General features: G+C 36.6%; 1 protein-coding gene across 4 annotated transcripts in view; it reads left to right on the top strand.

Annotated features, from left to right (window-relative positions):
• Positions 1-17,606, top strand: part of LOC128578987 (histone demethylase UTY) — a 224,939-nt gene that overhangs the window by 94,109 nt on the left and 113,224 nt on the right. For all 4 annotated transcript variants that reach the window (XM_053581315.1, XM_053581314.1, XM_053581313.1 and 1 more), the window contains exons 7-8: positions 11,862-11,916; positions 16,205-16,239. In XM_053581315.1, coding sequence (XP_053437290.1) covers positions 11,862-11,916; positions 16,205-16,239 — 90 coding nt within the window. The remainder of the gene's footprint in view (positions 1-11,861; positions 11,917-16,204; positions 16,240-17,606) is intronic.

Here is a 17,606-nt window from a genome sequence, read left to right as displayed (position 1 = left end):
AGCCATAAAGAAAGATGGAGACTTTACCTCTGTCATGTTTACATGGATGGAGCTGGAAAATATTCTTCTTAGCAAGGTATCTCAAGAATGGAAGAAAAAGTACCCAATGTACTCAGCCCTAATATGAAACTAATTTATAGCTTTCATACGAAAGCTATAACCCAATCTCAGCACAAGAATAAGAGTAGAGAGGCAGGCGAGGGAAGAATGGGTGGAAAGAGGGTAATTAGTGACACCTTCGGTGCATCTTCGAAGGGTACAGGTACAATGTACTAAATGTAGAATGTAAAAGTCCGAACACAATAATTAAGATGCCATGAAGGCTATGTTAACCAGTTCGATGAAAATATTTCAAACTATATATATGAAACCAGCATATTGTACCTCATGATTGCATTATTATACACAGCTATGATTTAATAACAAAATAATAATAATAAAATAAAAACTTAAAAGTGCAAGGTATGAGCTGGTGCCTGTAGCTCAGTTGAGTGGGGTGCCAGCCACGTACACTGTGTTCGAGCCTGTTCCAGACCTGCTAAAACAATAATGCCAATGGTAACCAAAAAATATCCAGGTATTGTGGCAGGTGCCTGTAGTCAAAGCTACTTGGCAAGGCAAGAGAATCACTTAAGCCCATGAGTTGGAGGTTGCCATGAGCTGTGACATTATAGCACTCTACCAAGGGCCACATAGTGAGACTGTCTCAAAAAGAAAAGATGTAACTCCTCAGATCCCTTAAACACTGGATCTTGCCATGTAAGTGCCTTTAGGTAATGCATCTAATATTTTTTTTCTCAGACACATGAAAAGTCTTTATTAATCCTCTTGTGAAGAATCTATACAATGGCTGCTGATAACATCACTGTAGAGTCTTTGCTCCTTTGCCTTTTTGCCAGCATTAGCCTTTGCAGTTCCCCTGACTTTCTTCGTTCTGTTCCTTTCGCTGCTTTCTTGACATCTTTTTCTTTTCATACAGGCCATGCCTTGCAAGTCTATGTTTGAGTTCATTTTTCTTTGTACAACCAAAGAGTCATAAATCATGCCAAAGCCCGTTGTCTTCCCACCACCAAAGTGAGTTCTGAATCCAAATATGAAGATGACAACAGGTGTGGTGGTGTACATTTTGGCTAGTTTTTTTCTAATTTCTGTCTTTGGTACTGTTGTCTTTCCAGGGTGAAGGACATCAATGACCATTTGTTTCCTCTGAAGTAGTCTCTTAGTCATGAACTTCCTGGTCTGGACAGTTACTGTGTTGCTCATGATGGCGGGTGATCCTCGGGCAGCCAGGGAGCAATGCATCTAATTTTTAAAAGGCAAAAGGATTGAATTAGTATTTTTCAAAAGAAATACAAAAAGCCTCCAGATATGTGAAAAATACATCACTTAACAGAAAAAAGCAAATGAAAACCACAATGCTATACCACCTAACTATAATTATTAAATAGCAACTATGAAAAAGACAAAATAATACCAAATTGTGACTGGATATATAGAAAAGGGAACCCTTGTACACTCTTGACAGCAGGGGGAGGAGATAAAGGGGAAAAGTTGGTTAATAGGTACAAAATTACAGATAGGAAGAATAAATTCTAGTACTCCACCGCATAGTAGAGTGACTATAATAAAAACATTATATTTCATAATAACTAGGAAAAAAGATCCTGATTATCCTTAACATCAAGAAATGTTCAAGGGAAGGATATGCTAAAAACTATGATTTGATCATTATATAATGTATACGTGTATCAAAGCCTTATACTCCATAAATATACAGGGGATGCCAGAAAAAGTATGCACATTTTAAGAAAGGTAAAAAGTATTAAAATTGGAATACTCAAGTCATTTTCCACTCTTCCAATTATAAGAGATACAAAATACAATGTACACAATAACAAATGTTATTGGTATACATTGAATATTATAACTTAATACAGTTTTTCCCATTCTTAAAATGTGTACACATTTTTTGGCATTTTTCTGTTTGTTTTGGTCTGAGGAATAATTTTATGTCACGAAAGCGCAGGTAACAAAGCAAAAATAGACAAAAGGGATTGTATCAAACTAAAAAGTTTCTGCCCAATAAAGGGAAATTAACAGACTAAAGGGATCAATCATAGACTAGAAAATATATCTGCAAACCACACATCTAAATAAGGGGGCAAATATCCAAAGTATGTTAGTAACTCAGACAATTCAATGGCAAGAGAAAAATAACATGGTTAAAAAATGGGCAAAGACCTGAACAGATGTTTCTCAAAGGTAGATATAGGAAAAAATGCTCAACATCTCTAATTATCGGTGATACAATATTGCCTGATAGATGTTACAATGGCTATTATCAAAAAGATGAAAGCTAAGAGTGTGAAGGAAAAGGAGTCCTGGCATGCTGTTGATAAAAATGTAGATGAGTGTTGCCATTATGGAAAACAGAATGGAGGTTCCTCAAAAATTATCATATGATCAAACAACCCCATTTCTGGTTATATAGCCAAAGGAGTTGAAATTGGTATGTTTAAGAGATATCTTCATTCCCTTGTTCACTGCATTATTCATAATATTTGATATATGGAAGCAATCTAAAAGTCCATCAGTGGATAAATGAATAAAGGAAGTGTGGTTTATATATACAATGGAATACTATACAGCCTTAAAAAGAAGAAAATTCTGTCAATTGTGACAACATGGGTGAACATAGACGACATTAGGTGAAATGTAATAAGCCAGACACAGAAAGAGAAATGTTGTATTATATGTGGAATCTTAAAAAGCTGAATTCAAAGATGTAGAGATAGAATGGTGGTTACCAGAGGCTGGGGTGGGGGCTGGTAAGCGTGGGCAGGAAGATGTTGATCAAAAGGTACATTTCTGTAAGACAAGAGGAGTAAGTTTTATAACTCTACCGGTCAGCTTGGTGACCATTCTTAACAATAATGTACTGTATATTTCAAAATTGCTGAAAGTTTCTATATACAATTCTATGGGTCTAATGAAATAAAACAAAAAAAGTAATTTAAAAATACTTTAAAGAAGTATTTTATTAAATATGGTATTTCATTCACGGTATCTTATTCATGACGAAAGGTCAGTTATTTACAACACAGCTAGCTAACCGCAGCAATTTTAGAAATTTGAAGAACCCTTCTATTTCATAAATTAGTAATTCAATTACAATGGCTGCCCATGAATTTCCATCCAGGTTCTGCACTTAAACTACTTACTTATTATTATTACTTTTTGAGACAGAGTCTCAAGCTGTTGCCCTGGGTAGAGTGCTGTCGCATCACAGCTCGTACTCTTGGTCTTAGGGCTTAAGCAATTCTCTTGCCTCAGCCTCCGAAGTAGCTGGGACTACAGATACCCACTATAATGCCCAGCTATTTTTTTGTTGTGGTTGTCATTGTTGTTTAGCCGGCCTGGATTGGGTTCGAACCCTCCAACATTGTTGTATGTGGCCAGCGCTGAAACTATTGTGCTATGGGTGCCAAGTCTAAGGAGTTTAGTCTTCTTATTTGTTGGAAGGAGAAGAGAAATAGTAATACTGAGGACAGTGCAAATGTCATTTGACAAAGAAAGATCATTTAAAAATGGGTCTCAGATTATTGCTGTCCTTCCTAAACACTTAGACAGCTTTCTATCACTCTTAGGATTATATTCAAAATATAAAAGACATATAAAACTTAGCATAATCTGCTTCATGATATTGTACTTTTTAAGTCCTTAACAGATGCTTGTCACTTTGGAATGCTATTCATTTATTTATTTATTTAGAGATGGTGTCTCATTTTGTTGCCCTGGATAGAGTGTTGTGGAGTCATAGCTCACAGCAACCACAAACTCTTGACCTCAAGTGATCCTCCTGCTTCAGACTTCAAAGTAGCTGAGACTAGAGGTGTCTGCCACAATGCCCAGCTATTTTTAGAGATGGGATCTCGCTTTGGCTCAGGCTGGTCTCGAACTCATAAGTTCAGGTTATCTGTCCACCTTGGCCTCCAAGAATGTTAGGATTACAGGTATAAGCAACCATGCTGGGCCTATGAAATACTTTTCTAAACACCTAACTCTTTCTATAACAACTCGAAGTCACCCATTCAGATCCTATGTTAATAACACTTTCTCAAGGAGGCATCCTCTGCTAGATTAGACCTATGCCTTGCATACTGTGCTTTCATTTGAAATTCTTGTCACAATAGTAATGATTTTTTTGTATAATTGTAGTAGAACCTCTGTAAGTTGACTACTAACACTGTTAAAAACATGGTGCATGTCTGGTTTATGAAAATTAGGTCAACTTAAGAAGTGTAGAGAGGTGGTCACCAGTGGAGATTCGACTGTATTTACTTTAATGCTTGTCACTCACTAGGGCTTCTGTTTTCTTCTTCTTTTTTTTTTTGAGACAGAGTCTCACTATGTTGCCCTTGGTAGAGTGCTGTGGCATCACAGCACATAGCAACCTCCAACTCTTGAGCTTAAGCTATTTTCCTGCGTCAGTCTCCCAAGTAGCTGGTTCTCTGGGCACCCACCACAATGCCCAGCTATTTTATTTTTGCAGTTGTCATTGTTATTTGGCAGGCCTGGGCTGGGTTCGAACCCGCAACCCTTGTTGTATGTGGCCAGTGCCATAACCACAGCACCAAGCTCTATGCGTGCTGAGCCTCTCACTAGTGTTTATTTTTATGTGCATAGTGTATAACCTTAGTAGGCACTCAGTTTTCTTTTCAGTGAATATGCTAAAATTTGAAGACTTTATTTGCATGGCAGAGTTACCAGGCTCAAGGTATACGTTGTGAATGATATTCCTTTGATCCTAAATAAGAATGGAAATTTGTTTTGTTTTGTTTGGGACAGAGTCTTACTATGTCATCCTTGGTAGAGTGCTGTAGTGTTACAGCTCACAGCTGTCTCAAACTCTTGGGCTCAAGCACCTGCCACAGTGCTTGGCTATTTTGTTTGTTTAGCAGGCTAGGCCTAGTTCAAACCCACCAACCCAGGTGCATAGGGCAGGTTTCCTAACCCATGAGCTATGGGTGCCATGCCAAGAATGGAAGATTTTTTTTTTAAAAAAATGTTTTTAATTGAAGGAATTGTTTGTTTAGATATGAGTGTTTTTTAATTTATTGCTCTGACTGTAATGTAATAGGTATTAATGTAGTCATACCACACCGCAGGCTCGAACTCCTGGCCTCAAGTTACCTTTCTCCTTAGCCTCTGAAGGAACTGGAACTATAGGTGCACACCATTCCACCTGGCTTTGTTAAAGGAAATTCTAAAACATTTATAAAGCAAATAAGCATGCATTAGTTCTCTCTTACCTGTAGTCTTGCTTTCCAGGGTTTTAGTTACCCCTGGTCAATCAAAAATATTAAATGGAAAATTCTAGAAATTAATAGTTTATATGTTTTAAATTTCCTGATCCTCTGACTAGCATGGTGAAATGTCATAGTTTCTTGGTCTGTTCTTGGGTTACCTGTTTGTCCAGCATATTCACAATATATACATTACCTGCCCTTTATTTACAAACTTAATAGCTGCCTCTCTGTTAACAGATAAAAAAAAATAGAGTTTGGTACTATCTATGGTTTAATACATCCAATGGGGTTTTTGGAATGTATCTCTGAAGGACTAAGGGGGATTGTTGTGTTCTGAATCATCTCAAGTATTACTTTATAACTTTGTTTTTAGTGCCTCCATTTTTATTTAGATGCAGTATCTTTGGGCTTCAGTAATTCTTCTTTAATTGATATAGGCTATGCTCAGTATAATACATTATATCTTATATGTAACACACATAATATATATTATATATAACACACATATATTGTTAAGTATTCTTCACTTTTAATAGTTTACATATTTGTGTAGACAGGGTGGCCATAAAGTTTGTATGCAACTTAGAATTGCACACTGTTTTAAATTGCACATGAACTTGATGGCCAGCTTATATATTATTTATAATGGATTATGTTTGTATCCATTCGCACATAAACATTCATCTATAAGTAAATGTTGCTTTCACAGAATATTAAGGACAAATGCTATGATGTTGAACAAGGATGTTTTCAATTAGTATTAATAGAGAAAAAGTTATATAAACATTGCTTTTAAAATTAAAATCAGATTTTAGTGGGTTATTCCTATGTTTGATACTTTGCAAAAATACTTTTACAAAAATATTTTGATCAGAAGGGTATGGACTACTGTTGGGAAAACAAGGGCTGTTGGTCCCTGCAGAACTTCAGGAAGGACTTTGAAATATATGTTTGAGTCCTAGGCTGAGATATTTTAAGAGAATAAATTGATGTTTGCTAGGTAGACAAAAGAAAACTGTGATACAATAAATTTTTAGTCTTTTTTTTTTTTTTTTGAGACAGAGTCTTAAGCTGGTCTTGCCCTAGTCTTAGGCTTAAGCAATTCTCTTGCCTCAGCCTCTCAAGTAGCTAGGACTACAGGCACCTGCCACAATACCCAGCTATTTGTTGTTGTAGTTGTCGTTGTTTTAGCTGGCCCAGCCTGGGTTCGAACCCACCAGCCTTGGTGTATGTGGCCAGAGCCCTACCCACTGAGCTACTGGTGCTGCTCGAGCCTTCCACTCTTAAGGAGTGGGATATACAGCAATCTGAAGTTTACTTCTTGACAACAAAATTTGGACAGGACTGAAGTTGTCAGCATCTTGCCAGAAATACAGAATTTTCTTTAGAAAAATTGCTAGAGCTAGGGATACAGAATTTTATTTTGAAGTAATGGATTATTCATGTAACTATTTCAGTCCTTAGAAACATGATGTGATTGGTATTTTATTTCAGTAATAGTACTCTTCTAATGTTTATTGACTTACTTTCAGTGTTAGATGATTCTACATTAAACATTAAATATTAGAAATGAAAGCATGGGGCGGCGCCTGTGGCTCAGTGAGTAGGGCGCCAGCCCCATATGCCGAGGGTGGCGGGTTCAAACCCAGCCCCAGCCAAACTGCAACCAAAAAATAGCCAGGCATTGTGGCGGGCGCCTGTAGTCCCAGCTGCTCGGGAGGCTGAGGCAAGAGAATCGCGTAAGCCCAAGAGTTAAGAGGTTGCTGTGAGCCGTGTGACGCCGAGGGCGGTACAGTGAGACTCTGTCTCTACAAAAAAAAAAAAAAAAAGAAATGAAAGCATGTTGTATCCATTTTCATTCCTTTGAGTGACTTAATGATGACTTTTGTGAGGTTTTATATGTATGGCTATTTTAATTTTCTCCAAGTATTTAGTTATAGTGTATTTTCTGCACGTTTTGAAATGAATATTTTAAAAATGTTTGCTGTTTGAAGATGTTTAACATTTCATATTTTTTGGACTTAGTATAACTTCCCTGTAGGGTTCAGAATTTTTACTGCTTCTGATGGGTTTCATTTTATAGATTTTTTCATAAAGACAGGTTAAACTTTGGTGGGTAGTATGCATTATATACATCTCTTTTTTTCCTTAGGTTTTACTAAAATAGTAGTACTAAAAAATAAAAAAGTAATAAAATAGCATGTTCCAGTTTGCAAAAAATAATCCTATGCTTCCTTTGAGGCCAAAAAAAGACCTCCAATAGCAGGTGGTGCCTGTGGCTCAACGGAGTAGGGTCCTGGCCCCATATGCCGGAGGTGGTGGGTTCAAATGCAGCCCCGGCCAAAAACTGCAAAAAAAAAAGACCTCCAATAGCAAAAAAATCTTAAGGAAAAACAAATCTGAAGGAATCATCCTACCAGACATGAAATTACACTACAAACCCAAGACTATAGTAACCAAAACAATAGCATGGTTTTGTTATAAAAGATGGGACAATGGTAACCCTCAAACTCTCAACTTCAACCAGCTAATTCTCCCAAAGCAGACAATTAAGGACTTAATATGGCTCCCCACAAATCCTCCTCACCCGCCTCTTAGAACAAAAGAATACGAAGGGCCTATCTTGGGCTCACAGACACCAAAACTTTACACCAGTAAGACCCCAGCACACCAGAATCCTTCAACATCACTGGACTTCATCTATCCTGTACTGCCCCTCAGAAAAGAGGCTTTCAACTGCCCTTGGCACAGATGGCCCTGCCTAACCTGATGGCCCTGCCTAACCTGATGGCCCTGCCTAACCTGGCCTAAACCTCTGCATTTCATTACCCTTGTCTCTGGGTATGTAACACTGCCTACCTTTCAGATAACACATGCATTAGAATACATAAAGGTAAGCCCTATTTGAAAGATGGTGGAGACAACATAAATAAACGAGACTTGATTAAATCAAAGTTTTCTGGCTCTGTGCCTCTAGTCAAGCGGCTAAGGTGCCAACTACATACCCCAGAGCTGGTGGTTTTGAATGCAGCCCAGGCCTGCCAAATAACAATGACAACTACAACCAAAAAAACAGCTGGGTGTTGTGGTGGCGCTTGTAATCCTAGCTACTTGGGAGGCTGAGCCAAGAGAATCACTTAAGTCCATTCCCTCTGTCCATTTTCAAAATTTTTTCATCATCCCATACAAAAAATCTCTATTTAACAATAATTTCTCATTTTCTTTCCCCTAAAGTTCTGGGAACTACTGTCCTACTTTCAGGCTCTAGAATTTACCTGTTTTATATCAGTGAAATCATACATTATTTATCTTTTTATGTCTGACTTATTTCACTTAATAGAATGTTTTATTGTTCATCCATGTTGTAGCATGTATTGAAATTCTGTTTATTTTTGTGCCTTAGTAATAGTTTGTTAATTGAATAATCTGTTGAACATTTGAGATGTTTCACTTTGGTTATTTTGCTTTACCATTTATGTATTATTATTATTTTTTGGCAGGTTTTTTGGCTGGGGGCTGGGTTTGAACCCGCCACCTGCGGCATATGGGGCCGGCGCCCTACTCCTTTGAGCCACAGGTGCCACCCCTAGAATGTGCTTAACAATTTTTTTTTGGTTTTTGGCCGGGGCTGGGTTTGAACCCACCACCTCTGGCATACGGGACCGGTGCCCTACTCCTTGAGCCACAGGCGCCGCCCTCACTTTGGTTATTTTGAATAATGCTGCTGTAGATATTGGTGAGTCCATGTGTTTAGTTTTGGTATATTTATATTTTAAAAATATACTTGAGGGTAATTGCAGAACAATATAGTTTATTAACTTTCCAAGAACTTACAGACTTTAGGGACACGGGCTGGACCATTTAACATTCCCACTAGCAATGCATGAGATTCAGTTTCTTCATCTCTTTGCCAGTTCTTGTCACTTTCCATTTGTATTTGCTTGTGTGTTTTTTCATATTAACCATTCTAGTGAAGTTCATTGCTATCTCATTGTGCTTTGATTTTTCGCTAATGGTTAATAATTTGTGAGCACCTTTTCGTATATTTATTAGCCACTCCTATTTCCTCTTTGAAGGGATGCTTTATTATTATTATTATTATTATTATTATTATTGGCTGGGGCTGGGTTTGAACCTGCCACGTTCGGCATATGGGACTGGTGCCCTACTCCTTGAGCCACAGGTACCACCCTGGGAGGCTTTATTTTTGAATTGTATTTTCTTGCTGTTTTATTATTTAAATATTTTGGATTTTAATCTCCTATCAGATCTATGTTTTAAAACATTTTTTCTCATATTGTGAGTTTTTTTTTTTTTTTTTGTAGAGACAGAGTCTCACTTTATGGCCCTCGGTAGAGTGCCGTGGCATCACACAGCTCACAGCAACCTCCAACTCCTGGGCTTAAGTGATTTTCTTGCCTCAGCCTCCCGAGTAGCTGGGACTACAGGCGCCCACCACAACGCCCAGCTATTTTTTGGTTGCAGTTCAGTCGGGTCCGGGTTTGAACCCGCCACCCTCGGTATATGGGGCCGGCGCCTTACCAACTGAGCCACAGGCGCCGCCCATATTGTGAGTTTTTTGATTGTGTTATTTAATTCATGCAAGTTTTTAAGTTTAATTAAGCTTAATCTTTATTTCATTGTCTGTCTCTGATGTTATCCAAGAAATCTTTGCCAGATTAATGTCTTAAAGATGTTTTCTTCTAAGAATTTTATAGTTTTAAGTTTATGTCTCTGGTTCCATTTTGTGTTAACTTTTGCCTGTGTTGTAGGATGAAGGGCTAGCTTCATTATTTCCAGATGGATATTTGGGTTTCCAAGCTCTATTTGTTGAAAGGCTGTCTTAAATATTTATTCTGAATGTACATAAGATGCTTATGTGTGCAGCTTATGGTGTTCATATCATGACACTGTAAATTATTCTTTGATTATAATTTTAATTAGCAGACAGTAATTTTGTTCTTTGTTAATTGAGGGTTCTAATTGATTAAAGACAGTTGGTTCTCAGTGATTCCCAGATTGGTTCTATATCGAAACTTAGTTCTTAAACCTTATCGAATATATTTCTTTTTTCAAAGAAGATGCTGTTTGGGGTATAGCTATTAATTATCATTTTAAACTTTAAATATCAATATATCTAGCACGCAAGGGGGACTTTACCTAACAAATGCCATCAGTGTAACCTGGGCTTATTGTACCCTCAATGAATCCCCAACAATTAAAAAAGAAAAAGAGCCAGGCTTGGGGTCATGTGTCTATATTCCCAGCTACTCAGGAGGCTGAAGCAAGAAGATTGCTTGAGCCTAAAAGTTCACACTTACAGTGAGCTGTGATCACACCACTATTCCAGTCTGACCTGTGATCACATCACTATACTCCAGAGTGACACCCTGCCTAAAAAAAAAAAAGGCAATGTTGGAGTCTAGTTGTTTGGTTCTGATTCAAACACATCAATTCTAAAAGGACACTTATGAAGTGACTGAGGAAATTTAAACCTGACTGGATATTTGATGATATGAAAAAATCATCGTCAATATTTTTACAATAAAGTGATAAAGCTTAAAAAATATATATATGTCTGTAGCACAATTTAAAATACTTGCATTGTAAGTAAGATTTTTTTTGTAAGTTATTTTAAAAGTAGTTTGTCCTTTGTTTAATGGCATCATAGTTGATTGTTATCATTCTTGAAAATTAATGGAGGCTCTGAAAATTGAACATTGTGGAAATGATTTGAAGATCATTTGTAGAAAATCTAAAAGATACCTAATCATTTTTTAAGTTAAAAGAATTCCACTGCCTGTTGTCTTCTGTTAAATGTTCACAAATTATAGGCATCAGATATTCTGTTTTAGTAATAACTATTTGTTTATAATTAAAAGGAGTTAAAAGTTGGTTTGTATTATTTTTAGGCAATATGATATAATTAGAGGTAGAGCTATGTATTATTAATGATATTTCATAAATAACTTTACACAGTTCACATGAATTACCTGAATTTTCAAAGAATAACTGTTTTTCACATGAATTTGGCTCATGAATTTTGTGTTCATGCATATATGAAGAGTTACAGGTTTGAAATGTCTTAAAGGATGCTAATATTGAAAAATCAAAAAAGCAGCTATGTTTTATTTTTCATATTAATTCTCACAAAATTATTATATAATTTGGTTTTGAAGGTTAAAGTCTCATTGTACGATAATCAGTATTATTCTTAAAAGTACTGAATTTTCCAGATTTGAAAATAATTAATTGAAGCACATGCTTAATTTAAACATTTCTATACTATAATATTTTATTTAATTGAGACACATGTCCAAAACTTTTTATGTAATATAAATAAAAATATATAATGTTAATTCCTTACCATATCCTTTATTCTTAACTATTTCATGGGAGTAACTTTATTTTAATTTACTTGATTGAGTCGTACATTTTAGTAGTATACCATAATTTCATTATTTTATGATAGACCTAAAAAGGGTAACATGGAACAGTTCATTTTATGCAATTAAATTTAGTGCATTAATATTTTCACTTTCCCTCCTGCAGCATTTTCAGTTAGCTTTGATTGACTGTAATCCCTGTACTTTGTCCAGTGCTGAAAGTAAGTATTTTTAAGTACAGTATTTTCTTCTTAGCAAGAGAATATTCATAGGACATTTTAAATCATGACTGTGAATGTATTGTTATGTCTTTTACATCTTTGTTTCTGTTGATTATTGAGAAGAGGGATGGGAAGGTAGAGTATGAGTTCCATTGATTTGTTCCATTGATTTTCTATTTTTTGGAGACAGAGTCTTAAACCCTGGATAGAGTGCTGTGGCGTCATAGCTCATGGGAACCTCCAACTCGGGCTAAAGCGATCCTTTTGCCAGTTTTTCTGTTTTTAGTAAAGACAAGGTCTTGCTTTTTTGTTCAGGCTGGACTTGAACTCGTGGACTCAGGCAGTCCACTTACCTTGGCTTCCCAGATTGCTAGGATTACAGGCATGAGCCACGGCGCCTGGCCCATTGATTGTCTTTTTAAAAAAGACATTTGGCATTTTTATTTGATAACTGTAGAAATATTTGATATCTTACAGAGGACTAACAAATAGTGATTGTCTGTTTGTACTAGGTATTAGTAGTTATTATTCCCTCATGGTGTTTACATTTTTAAATAGAAAAGTCTTATGACTTGCATATTTCTTTCTTACTAAAGTCTTAGGATTTGCATATTTCATAAGCCTTGATTTTTTATATTCCTTGAAACTCTTCCATATACTTGCAATGTTGGAAAAATCTGAGGGTTTCAAAGTTAAGTTACAAATAAAACCAAACCTGAATGAAAAGGTATTTTTATTTTATGAACAAGTTGCAGATGCGTAATTTTAAAAATGACATAATTTTTTTTGGAGCTATGTAAGAGGAATGAGTACAATTAATATTTTTGAGAAAAATCAGATGCTATTATTGATTTTAAGACATTTTAATGTCTATATTTGTCAATTTAAATCAGTCCCTCCTACTCTGAAGACAGAATCCTACTCTTTTTTGCAGGGTAGAATGCTTTTGCCTCAGTCTAGCTCACAACAACCTCAAACTCGAGGGTTCAAGTGATCCTTCTGCCTCAACTTCCCACAGTGGCTGGGAACCATAGGCACCTACTAGAATGCCTACCTAATTTTTTCATTTTCAGTAGAGATGGGGTCTCACTCTAACTCAGGCAGGTCTTGAATTCTTGAGCTCAAGCAACTTTCCTGCCTCAGCCTCCCAGAGTGCTAGGTTTACAGTTGTGAGCCACCTCAATCTATTATTTTAAATCACCACATTGAACATTTTTTCTAGTAGTACAATATGTTTCTCTTTTAATGTATATTTAAACATGGAGTATGGAGTTTTTTTTTTTTGTAGAGACAGAGTCTCACTTTTTTGCCCTCGGTAGAGTGCCGTGGCATCACACGGCTCACAGCAACCTCAAGCTCTTGGGCTTACGCGATTCTCTTGCCTCAGCCTCCCGAGCAGCTGGGACTACAGGCGCCCGCCACAACGCCCCGCCATTTTTTTGTTGCTGTTTGGCCGGGGCTGGGTTTGAACCCGCCACCCTCGGCATATGGGGCCGGCGCCCTACTCACTGAGCCACAGGTGCCGCCCGGAGTATGGAGATTTTTACCTTATGAAAGTTGACACTATGTTTTTTTTAAATGGAGAGGCCAGAGTCAGGGGACTTGAAACTAAATCTAGCATAGGTTGAGGTATTAGGTTTTAGGATGCTAATTACCAGTGATCCACGTACCTTCCTCCCCTTCCCTTTCTTCCCCTCCCATCCCCTCCTATCGCCTCCCTTCCTCTCTCCTCTCCTATTCTCCCCTCTCTTTTCTCGCTTCTCTTCTTTCCTTCACCTCTTTCCTTTTTCCTCTTCTTCCTTCCTCCCTCTCTGCCTCCCTTGTTTCATTCCTTCCAACAGAGTCTCACTTTGTCTCCCTGCATAGAGGACTGTGGCATCACAGCTCATAGCAACCTCAAACTCTTGGGCTTAAGTGATCCTCTTGCCCTCAGCTTCCCAAGTACCTGGGACTACAGGCACCTGCCACAATGCCTGGCTACCCAGTGATCTTTCTTAGATGGGTACAAATATGGGGGAAATGGGCATAAATTTTCTTTATCTTTTTTTTAACATATAAACCAGTTTTCCTCTAGTAATTCATTGAAACGAATTTTTTTTTAATTAAGTAGATTTGATGTAAGGAGTGTTATGTTGGGAAAAGGACGCAAGGGTAAAGAAAACTTCTTAGCCCATGTAGGCAAAAAGATACTGATAGCTGTAGGATGTTTTTTTTAAAGGGGGATGTTGTCTTATAATGTAACTTTTTATTTTACCTTATAGCTAATTAGTTTATTCTTGATATTTAGCCATTAATTAATTTATTCATTCATTATTTTGAGACAGTGTCTCACTCTGTCACCCTGGGTAGAATGCCATGGCATGATAGCTCACAGCAACCTCAAACTCCTGGGCTCATGAGATCCTCTTGCCTCAGCCTCCCAAGTAGCTGGGACTACAGGCACCTGCCACAACACCCTATTTTTAAGAGATAGGTCCTTGCTCAGCCTGGTCTTGAATTCCTGAACTCAGGTGATTCACCCACCTTAGCCCTAGGATTACTGGTGTGAGACACAGTGCCCAGCCTGATACTGAACTATTTATAAAGCAAAAACTATAGAGTAGTCCAGGGCAATGTTCTGCACTGTAGGTCACAGGGAACTTGCTAGAAACCAGGGAATATATTGAGAAGACAGCTTTCCAAGTTTCTGCCTCAGTTCACTAAATCAGAATCTTTCTTTTCTTTTTTTTTTTTTTTGAGACAGTCTCACTATGTCGACTTGGGTAGAGTGCTATGGCGTCAAAGCTTACAGTAACCTCAAACTCCTGGGCTTAAGTGATTGATACTTTTGCCTCAGCCTCCTGAGTAGCTGGGACTACAGGTGCCCACCGCAATGCCTGAGTATTTTTTGTTGCAGTTGTTGTTGTTTAGTTGACCCAGGCCCAGTTCAAACCCACTCGTCTTGGTGTATGTGGCTGGAGCCGTAAACCCTGTGCTCGACAAGTGTCGAGCCTGAACCAGAATGTTTTAAGAGCTAAGATTAGAAATTTTATCAAGCTTCTCAGATAGAATTATCTATATGACATTTGTTGAGAGAAATAAAAGTTAAGGAATAGTAGGAAGGAAAAAAGAGAAAGAGGAAGATCAATAAAATTTCAAGATTGCTATGGGATTTTCTTTAAAAATAATCCACATACATGTATATTCTGCATATAATATTGAAAGGTTCTTACAAATAGAACCTACAGCAAAAGAAAAGACATTTATTTCTGAGGAATAAAAACTATAAATTTCCAACATCTAGGGCTTAGTTGTAAATACTTATTGTGATTTAGATGAATTTCTCATTTATGAAATCATTTATGCTCTGATGATAGGGAAATAGGCATTAAGAAGAGCTGCAAGAAGCAGCAGAACTATTCTTTCTGTATTAGATTCTTTTTATTTTTTTGCTTGTTTATTTCTTAGGTAATTTCATCTGTTTTTCTTCTTTCAGTAAAAACTATCAAATTCTGAAGAATTAATAGAAAACTTGTTTTCCCTTTTTAGTTACTAGTATCTATGTGTCTACTTTAAAAAATGTTTGTATGAGATTTAATGTAAAGGAAAAACAGGTGTATTCAAAAGCATTTCTTTATTATATAGTGATTTTATAGTTTTATGCAGAAGTTTTTGAGTTCCATGTGTTCAGATACAAACATTTTAAGGGTGGGGTGTGGGTGGCTCACACCTGTAATCCTAGCACTCTGGGAGGCTGAGATGAGTGGATTACTTGAGCTCACAGGTAGGAGACCAGCCTGAGCCAGAGAGAGAGCTCATGTCTAAAATTAGCTGGGCATGGTGGCAGGCATCTGTAGTCCCAGCTACTTGGGATCTGATGCAAGAGCATCATTTGAGTGCAAGAGTTTGAGGTTGCTGTGAGGTATAATGCCGCACTGCTGAGGGTAATAAAAATGACACTCTGTCTCCAACAACAAGAATAACAAAGAAAAAACACAGATACAAACATTTAAAGTTTCTAATATTTGGACTAGAAATTTTTAGGAAGTATACTTAACCTAGTATAGATTTTAATAATGTTACTTATAAATGATTAAAATTTTATTTGATAATTATTAAGGAATGTTTTTCTTGGCATAGGTTTTGATTGTGTATTGTTTTATTAAAAACAAAAGTTACACTTCTAATTCAGTACAGTAGTTTTAGCATTTGCTTATGTTTTATATTTTATATTATGTCTACTTTTGTTTGACTTTATTATCTTCAACTTGACTGTATTGTAACTAACTTTTCCTATGATCTATTACAGTTAAATTTCATATTGCCCACCTATATGAAACTCAGGTAGGTATTTTAACTTACCTTTCTAAGATACGAATGATAGCTAATAAAAAACAAAATACTAAAATAAGTGTAAGACAGTTAAATTGAGTTCTGAATATTATACTCTTTGCCTGCATCTGGTGATTTATACACCTTACGTGTATTTGAAATTTTGTTTGGTGATCCCATTATTCAAAATAATGTTAATAATAGTTTTGTAACTGCCTTAAACTATGTGTGATTTATTTTCTAAATGCAACATTTGTTGTGTACTGTCATTTAATATGATTTGCTTCTATGGCTATATTTTTAAAAAATGCCTGCTGTCTCTGTGTCATGTTTAGATTTCTTTTCAAAATATTTACAAGTTGTAAGTAAGGCATTGTTGTGGAAGTTTCTTATATTTTTCTCTATGGCTGAAATACCTTTTAAACATCTTGTTTGAAACGGACAGTTTCAAACAAGATGTTTAAAACTATTGGCCATACCACCCGGAATGCACCCAATCTTATCTGTTTGTCATTTTTTTTTTTTTTTAATTTGGCCGGGGCTGGGTTTGAACCCGCCACCTCTGGCATATGGGACCGGCACCCTACCCGCTGAGCCACAGGCGCTGCCCCCAATCTTATCTGAAATGCAAAGAGGAGTTACCACTACTTCAAGCTTGTTTTATTATTTTAAATTAATTTTAAAATATTTTATGTCACAGATTCTGTTTAATTGTATGATTTAGTAAGAAACTAAAAACATAGAATTTATCTATAGAATGATTTGATTTCAAATTTTATCACAGCATTTCAGGTGGAAAAGCTTTTTATTGGTATTTATAATTTGGAGGTCTATTCTTAGGTTTCTAGTATGAGTACAAAATAGTGAGGTGGAAGTAGATGTGATAACAAGATTATGCTGGTATATCCCACTTCTTATATTAACCAAACATGTAGTAAAATATATAGACCATGTCAGTGGCTGGTGTTCAAATACAGCTATGAAAGGACTTTCATGGGAATTTAAAAAAAATTATCATCAGATTTTTCTACCTTATCTCTGTCTTTACTCCACAACACACATGTGTGTGTACACCTGCACACAAATGTAGACATATGCACACACACTCATGGCCACAGATTTACTAAGTAAAAGCTGATGCATCATCAGGTTGGGATATTCTGCTAGTCTAGGCATTGCTCCTGTTTGACAGTATGCATTTTGAAAATTACCAGACTTTTTACTTGAATATCTTGTGTAAAAACTACTAGTCTGTCAGTTTGATTATTTTGTTATGAAGTTTTTCTATTGATCATGTTGTTCTTTAAAAAAACTTTTCCTGGGCGGCGCCTGTGGCTCAGTCAGTAGGGCACCGGCCCCATATACCGAGGGTGGCGGGT

The sequence above is a fragment of the Nycticebus coucang genome, chromosome Y (assembly GCF_027406575.1).
Source record: "Nycticebus coucang isolate mNycCou1 chromosome Y, mNycCou1.pri, whole genome shotgun sequence".
Taxonomy (NCBI): Eukaryota; Metazoa; Chordata; class Mammalia; order Primates; family Lorisidae; genus Nycticebus; species Nycticebus coucang.
Note: the sequence above shows the minus strand (reverse complement) of the source record. Positions and strands in the feature narration are given on the sequence as shown.